General features: G+C 42.9%; 1 protein-coding gene across 4 annotated transcripts in view; it reads right to left on the bottom strand.

Moving 5' to 3' along the window:
* The window catches only part of LOC147113545 (RNA/RNP complex-1-interacting phosphatase-like), a 75,277-nt gene that overhangs the window by 20,957 nt on the left and 41,791 nt on the right, over window positions 1–12,529 (bottom strand). For all 4 annotated transcript variants that reach the window (XM_085994766.1, XM_085994768.1, XM_085994765.1 and 1 more), the window contains one exon: window positions 10,024–10,084. In XM_085994766.1, coding sequence (XP_085850892.1) covers window positions 10,024–10,084 — 61 coding nt within the window. The remainder of the gene's footprint in view (window positions 1–10,023; window positions 10,085–12,529) is intronic.

The following is a 12,529-nucleotide window of genomic DNA, read 5'->3' as shown; positions in this document are numbered from 1 at the left end:
GGAACCCTCACAACATTCAAGAAGCATTTAGATGAGCACTTGAAACGCCATAGCATACAAGGCTACGGACGAAGTGCTGGAAAATGGGATTAGAATAGACGGCTTGATGGCCGGCGCGGACACGATGGGCCGCTTTCTGTGCTGTATAACTCTATGAGAGGAGGGGTGGGGCTGATTCGGGACCAAATGGAGACCTACAGAGGGCATGGCTGAGGTGCTAAATGAGTACTTTGCATCTGTCTTTACCAAGGATGACGATGCTGCCAAAGTCATAGTGAAAGAGGAGGTAGTTGAGATATTGGATGGGATAAAAATTGATAAAGAGGACGTACTAGAAAGGCTGGCTGTACTTAAAGTAGATAACTCACCAGGACCGGATGGGATGCATTCGAGGATGCTGAGGGAAGTAAAGGTGGAAATTGCGGAGGTGCTGGCCATAATCTTCCAATCCTCCTTGGATACGGAGGTGGTGCCAGAGGACTAGAAAATGGCAACTTTTACAACATTGTTCAAAAAAGGGTGTAACGATAAACCCAGCAACTACAGGCCAGTCAGTTTAACCTCGGTAGTGGGGAAGCTTTTAGAAATGATAATCCGGGACAAAATTAACAGTCACTTGGACAAGTGTGGGATTAATTAAGGAAAGCCACCACAGATTTGTTAAAGGCAAATCGTGTTTAATTAACTTGATTGAGTTTTTGATGAGGTAACAGAGAGAGTTGATGAGTGCAATGCGGTTGATGTGGTGTACATGGACTTCCAAAAGGCGTTTGATAAAGTGCCACATAATAGGCTTGCCAGCAAAGTTGAAGCCCGTGGAATAAAAGGGACAGTGGCAGCATGGATACAAAATTGGCTAAGTGACAGAAAACAAACAGAGAGTAGTGGTGAATGGTTGTTTTTCGGACAGGAGGAAGGTACACAGTGGTGTTCCCCAGGGGTCGGTACTAGGACCACTGCTTTTCTTGATATACATTAATGACTTAGGCTTGGGTGTACAGGGCACAATTTCAAAATTTGCAGATGACACAAAAGTTGGAAGTATAGTGAACAGTGAGGAGGCTAGTGATAGACTTCAAGATGCCATAGACAGGCTGGTGGAATAGGCAGGTTCGTGGCAGATGAAATTTAATGCAGAAAAGTGTGAAGTGATACATTTTGGTAGGAAGGAGGAAGAGAGGCAATTTAAACTAAAGGGGGTGCATGAACAGAGAGACCTGGGGGTATATGTGCACATATCGTTGAAGATGGCAGGGTAGGTTGAGAAAGCGGTTAAAAAAGCATATGGGATCCTGGACTTCATAAATAGAGGCACAGAGTACAAAAGCAAGGAAGTTATGATGAACCTTTATAAAACACTGGTCCGGACTCAACTGGAGTATTGCATCCAATTCTGGGCACCGCACTTTAGGAAGGATGTGAAGGCCTTAGAGAGGGTGCAGAAAAGATTTACAAGAATGGTTCCAGGGATGAGGGACTTCAGTTACATGGATAGACTGGAGAAGCTGGGGTTGTTTTCCTTAGAGCAGAGAAGCTTGAGAGAGAATTTGATAGAAGTCTTCAAAATCATGAGGGGTCTAGAAAGAGAAACTGTTCCCATTGGCGGAAGGGTCGAGAACCAGAGGACACAGATTTAAGGTGATTGGCAGAAGAACTAAAGGCGACATGAGTAAAACCTTTTTTACACAGCGAATGGTTAGGATCTGGAATGCACTGCCTGAAAGGGTGGTGGAGGCAGATTCAATTGTGGCTTTCAAAAGGGAATTGGATATGTACCTGAAGGAAAAAAATATGCAGGGCTACGGAAAAAGGGCGGGGGAGTAGCACTAGCTGAAATGCTCTTGCAAAGAGCCGCACGGGAGCGACGGGCCGAATGGCCTCCTGTGCTGGAACCATTCTGTGATTCGAACATAAGAAATAGGAGCAGGAATGGGCCATTCAATAAGATCATGGCTGATCTACCTCAACTCCACTTTCCTGCACGAGAAACTCCAGGATGATTTGGACAGGTTGGGTGATTGGGCAGAAGCATGGCAGATGCAATATGACGTGGATAAATGCGAGGTTATCCACTTTGGTGTCAAAAACAGGAAGGCAGATTATTATCTGAATGGCAATAGATTGGGAGAAGGGGAAGTGCAACGAGACCTGGGTGTCCTTATGCACCAGTCGCTGAAGCTAAGCATGCAGGTGCAGCAGGCAGTTAAGAAGGCAAATGGTATGTTGGCCTTCGTAGCGAGAGGGTTTTAGTATAGGAACAAGGATGTCTTGCTGCAGTTATACAGGGCCTTGGTGAGACCACATCTTGAGTATTGTGTACAGTTTTGGTCGCCTTATCTGAGGAAGGATGTTCTTGCCATGGAGGGAGTGCAGCGAAGATTCACCAGGCTGATACCTGGGATGGCAGGAATGACGTATGAGGAGAGATTGGGTCAATTGGGCTTATACTCGCTGGAGTTTAGAAGAATGAGAGGGGATCTCATTGAAACTTATAAAATTCTGACAGGACTGGACAGACTAGATGCAGGAAGGATGTTCCCGATAGTCGGGGAGTCCAGAACCAGGGGTCACAGTCTAAGGATAAGGGGTAAGCCATTTAGGACAGAAATGAGGAGGAATTTCTTCACCCAGAGAGTGGTGAACCTGTGGAATTCTCTACCACAGAAGGCAGTAGAGGCCAATTCATTAAATATATTCAAGAAGGAGTTGGATATATTTCTTAAGGCTAAAGGGATCAAGGGATATGGGGAGAAAGCAGGGACAGGGTACAGAATTTGGATGATCAGCCATGATCGCATTGAATGGTGGAGCAGGCTCGAGGGGCCGAGTGGCCTACTCCTGCTCCTATCTTCTATGTTTCTATCCCCATATCGCTTGATATCCAAAAATCTATCCATCTCTATCTTGAATATACTCAATGACTGAGCCTCCACAGCCCTCTGGGGTAGAGAATTCCAAAGATTCACCACCCTCTGAGTGAAGACATTTCTCCTCATCTCAGTGGGATACTTATATTCTATGCCTCGGCTAATGAAGGCAAGAGCAGGGAGGTTATGATGGAGCTGTACAAAACGCTGGTGAGGCCACAGCTGGAGTACTGTGTGCAGTTCTGGTCGCCTCACTATAGGAAGGATGTGATTGCTTTGGAGAGGGTGCAGAGAAGATTCACCAGGATGTTACCTGGGATGGAGCGCCTCAGCTATGAAGAAAGACTAAACAGGCTGGGGTTGTTTTCCTTGGAGCAAAGAAGGCTGAGGGGGGACCTGATTGAGGTGTACAAAATGATGAGGGGCATAGATAGGGTAGATAAAGAGGAACTTTTCCCCTTAGTAGGGGGGTCAATAACAAGGGGGCATAGATTCAAGGTAAGGGGCAGGAGGTTTAGAGGGGATTTGAGGAGGAACTTTTTCACCCAGAGGGTGGTTGGAATGTGGAACTCAATGCCTAAAAGGGTGGTAGAGGCAGGAACCCTCACAACATTCAAGAAGCATTTGGATGAGCACTTGAAATGCCATTGCATACAAGGCTATGGACCAAATGCTGGAAATGCCATTGCATACAAGGCTATGGACCAAATGCTGGAAAATGGGATTAGACTGGACAGGGATGGATGGGCGGCGCAGACACGATGGGCCTCTTTCTGTGCTGTAAAACTCTATGACTCAATCTTAAATGGCCGACCCCTTATTCTGAGACTGTGACCCCTGGTTCTGGACTCCCCAGCCATGGGAAACATCCTCCCCGCATCTACCCGGTCAAGCCCTATAAGAATTTTGTATGTTTCAATGTGATCACCTCTCATTCTTCTAAATTCTAAATATAGGCCTAGTCTACTCAATCTCTCCTCACAGGACAATCCCCCCATCCCAGGAACCAGTCTGGTGTACCTTCGTTGCACTCCCTCTATGGCAAGTATATCCTTCCTTAGGTAAGGAGACCAAAACTGTACACAATACTCCAGGTGTGGTCTCACCAGGGCCCTATATAATTGCAGTAAGATGTCTTTACTCTTATACTCAAATCCTCTTGTAATAAAGGCCAACATACCATTTGCTTTCTTAATTGCTTGTTGTACCTGCATGTTAACTTTCAGTGATTTTTGTCCAAGGACACCCAAGTCCCTCTGAACACCAACAGTTCCTAATCTCTCACCATTTAAAAAATACTTGCTTTTCTATTTGCCATGTTCACGCCCACTTAGCTTGTCTATATCCCTTTGAAGCCTCTTTACATCCTCCTCACAACTTACATTCCCACCAAGCTTTGTATCATCAGCAAACTTGGATATATTACATTTGGTCCCCTCATCCAAATTATTGATATAAATTGTGAATAGCTGAGGCCCAAGTACTGATCCCACCAGTTACAGCCTGCCAACCCGAAAATGACCCTTTATTCCTACTCTCTGTTTTATGTCCGTTAACCAATCCTCAATCCATGCTAGTATATTACCCCAATCCCACGAGCCCTAATTTTGTTTAATAATGTGTGGCACCTTATCAAATGCCTTCTGAAAATCCAAATACATCACATCCACTGGTTCCCCCTTATCTATTCTGCTAGTTACAACCTCAAAAAACTCTAACAGATTCGTCAAATATGATTTCCCTTTCATTAATCCATGTTGACTCTGCCCAATCCTATTATTAATTTCTAAGTGCCCTGTTACCACAACCTAAGTAATAGATTCTAGCATTTTCCCTACTACAGGAAACTTTCTGATATCCGGCACTGACGGGACCGAGCTGGTGCCGTACCATCAAAAGTGCCGGACATACCAGCGTTAATGTTGAAACATACGGAACTGAAAAGCTCCGTGTGAATCAACAAACCCTGTTGCTTAGCAACAGCTTCAAAACAGTCGGCTGCAGCTGCAAGCATCTCTAGCTGAAGCTGTTGCTATAGCTACAGACCTTGCAGTGCCTGACTGGGGAAAAAAAAGCAACGCGAACTAAAAAAACGGCTCCTGATTTTTGCCGTTAGATCGAGTATTCAGGACATATAACCTCCGGATAAACCAAAGTTTCCTGTACTGATGTCAGGGTAACTGGTCTGTAATTCCCTGTTTTCTCTCTCTCCCTTCTTTCTTAAATAGTGGGGTTACATTTGCTACCTTCCAATCCGCGGGAACCATTCTAGAATCTATGGAATTTTGGAAAATGACAACCAATGCATCCACTATCTCTATAGCCACCTCTTTCAAAACCCTAGGATGTAGGCCATCAGGTCCAGGGGATTTATTGGCTCAGTCCCATTAATTTCTCCAGTACAGTACTTTTTTTTTTTTTTTACTAATACTAGATTCTTTCAGTTCCTCATTCTTGCTAGACCCTTGGTTCTCAACTATTTCCAGGAAGTTTTTTGCATCTTCTTCCGTGAAGACAGACACAAAGGGCTCGATTTTCCAAGCCCCGAGGGGGCAAGTTTGGAGGCGGGAGTGGGGGGAAAATTGCAGAATCGGGGGGCAGGAGCCCATCCCGTCCCCGTGCCAATATCCCAGGAGGCGGGTACCCGACCTGTGCTGGGAGCCGCCTCCCCGAGGCGAGAAGGGGATTAGTGCCAATTAACTGCCTGTTAACAGGTAGTTAACAGGCAATTTTTTGCCTAATCCCTATTTTTAGCCCTGAAGTGTGGGCTGTCCGATGGCTCCGAACCACGCCAAGTTAGCGAGGCGGACTGTCGGTCTACAGGAGTTGGCGGGGTCAAGATGTCCGTTGTGTAGGTGAGTCTATATGTAGGTTAAAGTCCCCCATGATTACTGTATTACGCTTGTTACATGCGCGTCTAATTTCCTGGTTTATACTCTGCCCTATATTACAACTACTGTTTGGGGGCCTATAAACAACTCCCACCAATGTTTTCTGCCCCTTGCTGTTTCTTGGCTCCACCTAAACTGATTCTACTTCTTGATTTTCAGAGCTAAGATCCTTTCTCTCTGCTGTCTTTATCCCATCCTTTATTATCATGGCTACCCCTGCTCCTTTTCCATTTTGCCTATCTCTTCTAAAAGTTAAGTATCCTGGAATATTTAGTTCCCAACCTTGGCCACATTGCAACCACGTCTCCAGAATGGCTATTTGATCAAACCTATCAATTTCTATCTGCGCTATTAATTTATCTATTTTGAATTGTGGGAGTACCTTCACCACACAGACTGCAGCAGTTTAAGAAGGCGGCTCACCATCACCTTCCCAAGGGCAACTAGGTTTGGGCAATAAATGCTGGCCTTGCCAACGATGCCCACATCCCATGAACGAATAAAAAAATGATTTTGTTGCAAATGCTTCGCGCAGATATAGTGCCTTTAGCTTTGACTTATTTCTCTTTTTCCCTAATGTCACCTTTGTCACTGATGCCTTATTAATTTTGTTACTCTGTCCCTTCCTGATCCACTCTGCTTATTTTTACCCAAAGCTCTACTCTGCTCTAGAGCCTTGACATTTCTCTCGCTGCTTTTAAATTTACTCCTTCCTGAAACCTCCCACCCCCGCCAACGCCCCCCACCCACATTAGTTAAAGCCCTGTGTACTGCCCTAGTTATTCGTTCAGCAGGACACTGGTCCCAGCCCGGATTAAGTGGAGTCTGTCCCAACGGAACAGCTCCCTCTTTCCCCAGTATTGGTGCCAGTGCCCCATGAACTGAAAACCCTTCCTCCCACACCACTCTTTGAGCCACGCATTTAAACCTACAATCTGTTTGGCCCTATGCAAATTTGCGCATGGCTCAGGTAACAATCCAGAGATTATTACCTTGGAGGTCCTGCTTTTTAATTTGGATCCTAGCTCCTCAAACTCCCTCAGCAGAACCTCATTCCTAGTTCTACCTATGTCGTTGGTTCCTACGTGGACCACGACAACTGGATCCTCCCCCTCCCACTCCAAGTTTTCCTTCAGCCACGAGGAGATCTTTAACCCTGGCACCGGGCAGGCAACACAACCTTCGGAACTCTCAGTCGCGGCTGCAGAGAACAGTATCTATCCCCCTGACTATACTGTCCCCTTCCACAACTACATTCCCTTTCACTCCCCACACTTGAATAGCCTCCTGCACCATGGTGCAATGGTCAGCTTTCTTATCCATCCTGCAGGCTTTTCCCTCATCCACACAGGCAGCAAGAACCTCATACTTGTTGGACAAGAGCAAAGGCTGAGGCTTCTCCAGCACTGCACCTGGGGTCCCCTTACCTGCCTGAGTTGCAGTCACACCCTCCTGTCCCTGATCACTAACCAGACCTGTACCACTACCTAAGGGGTGTGACTGCCTAAAGTGTCCAGGTAACAGGAAGGATTAAGAGCAGGAATTCTCAAAAAAAAGGAAAAAGAAACCACAGGGAGCCTTGATGGTTAACAATGAGGCCAAAAATTCTCTTGGGAATAAAGAGCCTCAACCAAGCTTGTTTAAGAGTGAAACTAGGGAGATGGCACTGGGTGTTTTTGTGCAATGTCACCAAGAGTAAGGCTCGAGTTCCACGGGCATTTTAACTGTAGCGGGTGACAGTAACAACAGACCATAGAGCAGATTAACTGAGAGTTGAGATGCAATGTTTTTTGGAGCGTAGCTGCTCAAATGGAGTGGTTAGAAAGGTCCTACAGGCATTTTGACAGACATGAAAACAGTGTGAAACCAACTTTGAACCAAGAGCAGCGCCAGGAGCCATGGGAGTGGGGCAAGCAATCTAAATGTAGAATTGCCTGGAGTGGGCCAGCATTTCAAATTGTAGCAGACCAGAGAGCAGGGCAAAGCTACTAGGAGTGGGGCTGGTTGTCAGGAATTTTGGGGGGGAGGGGGGGGGGGTGGGGGGGAAAGTAAGTTTAAGATTTTTAACCAAAAGATCATGCCAAGAACAAGTCTGGGAGATAAATGGTCCAAAAGGCATTTGGAAGACATGGTGCAGGTTAGAGCCAGGATGACACAACAGGAAGCTGGCACTTTAAATGTAGCGAGCCAGGGAGTAGGATATACCCATAAGAAGTGGAGCCAGTGACCTGGAGTTTGGAGCAGTCATCATTATTAATACATCATAGATTATACAGACAGACTAGCAGATCTCTTGTAGCCTTAGTCACAATCAATTGGAGGTTTAACTCATTCAGAAACAACATGGATATATGTAATGTAATGCACAATGTATCAGTGTCATTAAGAGCGATTAAATAAGTCAAGCATGGTATTACGGAATTTTTACCATGGTTTTATGGATTGAATTCTATGATTTTGTCCATGTTTTCATGAAAACACTAACTCAGTGGTCCATTATTATATATTCCTTTACCCATGTATCAATTTTTTTATGTAGCCAAGATACAGGGCTGACGATGGCCAACATTTTACAGTTGGAGGTAGTTACCTGATGCTCAGTGACACACATTTAACAGTTGGAGGTAGGTACCTGGTGCCCAGTAACACTGGGAAGAGGCTGTTCTATTTAGCTGTAATGGAAGGGATACTGGGCTTTGGCAGCACTATTGTGGGGAATTTAGGGTTTAGAAGAATTGGCGAGGAAGTAGGTTGAGAATTACTGCCCTGAAACTCTGGCACAGAGCTAACATTTTACATAGAGTGTACAGTACAGAAACAGGCCATTCGGCCCAACTGGTCCATGCTCCAACAAGCCTCCTCCCACCCTTCTTCATCTAACCCCATCGACATATCCTTCTATTCCCCTTTCTCCCTCGTGTTTTTCTGGCTTTCCCTTAAATGGATCTAAGCTATTTGCCTCAACTACTCCATATGGTAGTGAATTCCACATTCTAACCATTCTGGGTAAAGAAGTTCCATCTGAATTTCCTATTGGAATTATTGGTGACTATCTTATATTTATGACCCCTAGTTTTGGAGACCCCACAAGTGGAAACATTCTTCTCTACGTCTACCCTATCGAATCCCTTCATAATTTTAAAGATCTTTATCAGGTCACCCCTCAGCCTTCTCTTTTCTAGAGAAAAGAGCCCCAGCCTGTTCAGTGTTTCCTTATAGGTATAACCTCTTTGTGCAAAAAAGATTTACAAGGATGATACCAGAACTTTCTCCAGTGCCTCTATACCCTTTTTGTGCACAGTACTCCAAGTATGGTATAACCAAGGATCTATATAAATTTAACTTAACTTCTTTGGTTTTCAATTCTATCCCTCTAGAAATGAATCCTAGTGCTTTGTTTGCTTTTTTAGGGCCTTATTAACCTGTGTTGCTACTTTTAGTGATTTGTGCATCTGTACCCCTAGATCCCTTTGCTCCTCTACCCCATTTAGACTCTATTTTCCAAGGAGTATGTGGCCTCCTTATTTTTCCTACCAAAATGCACCACCTCACACTTATCTATAATGAAATTAATTTGCCAATTATACGCCCATTCTGCAAGTCTATTAATGATTTCTTGTCATTTGTCGCAGTTTTTCTTGGTATTCACTATATCTCCCAATTTGGTGTGGTCTGCAAATTTTGAAATAGCACTTCTGTTTCTCTCTTCCCCTCCCAACAGCCGCCCCCCCACCACCTCCTGAGCCCAAATCATTTATGTAAATGATGAACAACAGTCCCAGCACCGATCCCTGTGGAACACCAATTTCCACCTTCTTGGGTAGCTCCCCTTAACCCCTACTCACTGTTTTCTGTTTTGTAGCCAGCTTGCTATCCATTCTGCTACTTGCCCCCTGACTCCACATGCTCTGACCTTAGTCACGAGTCTACTCTGCTGTACCTTATCGAAGGCCTTTTGAAAATCCAAATATATTACATCTACTACATTACCCTTGTCTAACATTTTGATTGCTCTTTGAGCCAATAGTGATCATATCTTGTAATGCCTACAGTATTAATATAATATAACTTTGATGTGTTTAATATTTATTTTAATAGACTTGAAAGGTTTACAATACAAATTAAAGAATTATTGTTTGGGACCTACAATTCTGGATTTAATATTTGAATAGAAAATTTCAATAAAAAGTTTTAAATTACCACTACGTGAAGCGTAGTATATATATATAAAAAACAAAATGCTTCTGATTGTATCAAATACTTACCTGCATACAAGGTATCCTGTTCTATTAACACCACTAATACAGTGAACGCCAATGATTTTATCTGTTTAAGAAAACATGTTAAAATTAAGATGTTATATATCTAATATTCAATTGACAATTCTAAACAGACTTCAAAACAATGTCAGCCAAATCATAAATTGCTCAAACCAACGTTCTCAGTCAAGCATAAAAGTGGGCCTTGTTCTGTTGGTGTTTTTACAGCAACCTTGTTTAACTCATTTTAAAGTTGTATGACTCAATTTTGACAATAACAAAATTATTTTTTAAACCATCAGACTACTGGAAAATTCTAGTCCACTCATTTATGTTCCAGCTCACACACTGCAACAAGCCCTAATATTACAGTAATAAAGATACTCAAATGTCACAGGCAGTTTTATTATTGTACTATATTAACATTAAACAACAATACGGCTGACGTTATGCTACAGCTACAGTGGAATGCTCAATTAGCAGACCAGAGTTATATTGGCATCTGCACATTGCTACAGGTATGCACTGAAGTCAACAAAGATTTACCCCATGGCTGTAATTTTTTTAAATTTTGAGCATGGGTGCGAATGACAGCCACCTACTAACATCTAACAATAAATATTAAGGCTCAAGTTATGTTGTCACTACTGGATCAATGCAAAACCGTTTCAGGTGTGCATTGATCTGAAAGTAGCAGCGCAACTCAGGCACCAGCTTCCGATCCAAGTCTTGAGTGCATAAAAGCCAAGTGTAGAGACCTCCTCCAGTTTAAATTGAGGCCAAGTTTTAAAAATGCTCAGACCGTCCACTGGACATTTTAACATGATATTTAGATTTTTAATGTCATGAGAAAGTGGACACTGTTGCCCTTGCTTTCCCAAAATTAAAATTAGTTACTGGTGGAGCTTAATGTATATGCAGATATATGTACAACTCACATCTGTTGGGAAGACAGTCTGCAGTGAAACGCCAGTCTTGCCAGCTACATTTAAAACATTTTTTTGAAAAGTTTTGTTCTTGGGATGTGGACAACACCAACAAAATAGTATTTGTTGCCCATTGGCATTAAACATCAATGACTTTTATAGATCAACAATTGCAATCACGTATGCCAGACTGGGTAGGGGTGGCGGGTTCCCTTCCCTGAAGGATAGGAGCAAAATAATTGTGTTTCTACAACAATTCAGTAGATTTCATGGTCATTTTTCTCCAGGTATTAGCCAAGATATTACCAGATTTATTAAATTAATTTGAACACAACTAGCCATAGTGGGATTTGAACTCATAACCTCTAGGTTTCTAGCGCAGTACCATAACCACTAGGCTACAGTACCCGTACATTTCTCTTTTTCTGCAAATAACTATTCTCCAACTGGCACAAAACTGGCTCTAAACAAGGTGAAGAGTGTTCAAGCTTTGTGATTTTTATATCAAGACAATATCTTGACTGCAGAAAAAGCTGTCTTGGCTGCTGCACCGAGTCTGATTATGCACAGGTGAACTAACAATGCTACTTAATAATCAAAATGATGTGATTTCCTCCAGCCACCTATTTTATTCAGGACTTAGTGTTCCCAGTTTAAAAAAAGAGAGACTGGTTCAGATTCCCAGTTAACCCACTTTAAATTGAACTGATCAACATTTCCATTCTAATACAATGCAAATTGATAAAACTACATTATTACAGATTGGACTCCTGACGGCCCCAGCCAGCAACCTTTGTCGGGAGTCCAACCTTTGTTGTGTGTTCCTAGCAAAATTATGTTTTCCATAAACAAATAGTCTCCTACAATTCAAACCCTGCAGCCCTATACTTGCCATGTGTTGGTTAGCATGCTAATCCCGAATGCAGTACATGTGGAATGCCTACCATACTCTCTTGGTTCTTCCAAATGATAGAAAATATTAGACCAATATATATAGGCTAAGGTTACTAAATAGATTTATTTACAGCTCAAGTAAAACAGAGAAGCCAAATGATACAGCAAGCCTAAATCAGCACAATAATTAGAAACAATGAAATTCAAACCAGCCTATGAGGGGTGAAAATACTCTGAGTGTACAGTGGAACTTGCTTTTAATGATCTTACTTTCCAAAACCATTTCCTATTTATACTAAATGCCTGCACTTGTTAATAATGACAAATGGGTATTAGTTGTATCATTCAATTTTGAAATGATTTCCTTTGATTTATCACAGCCAGAAAGGAATTTGACAGCTCATGAGAATATCTATTAAAAGTATTTCAACCCTGCCGTTGATACTAAAAGCAGTTTCAGCTTTATTATTTTGTCTGAGCACTGGGTTTTGTCTGGAAACTCGCAATGTACAACCACTACGACGCAAGGTGGAGATTTAACTGAAACAATGCCCAAAATTAGACAAAGAGATCTCGAAAAACACTAAAATTTCAACAGTGAAAATGAACTAATCAGATAATGAACAAGGATAAAATCATGATTGGTTGATAAACTAGAAGTTACTTGCTGATGCCATGTACACGGTACGCGA

Source organism: Somniosus microcephalus, chromosome 8, assembly GCF_052327205.1.
Source record: "Somniosus microcephalus isolate GS21.2 chromosome 8, FLI_Smic_1.0, whole genome shotgun sequence".
In the NCBI taxonomy this organism is placed as follows: Eukaryota; Metazoa; Chordata; class Chondrichthyes; order Squaliformes; family Somniosidae; genus Somniosus; species Somniosus microcephalus.
Note: the sequence above shows the minus strand (reverse complement) of the source record. Positions and strands in the feature narration are given on the sequence as shown.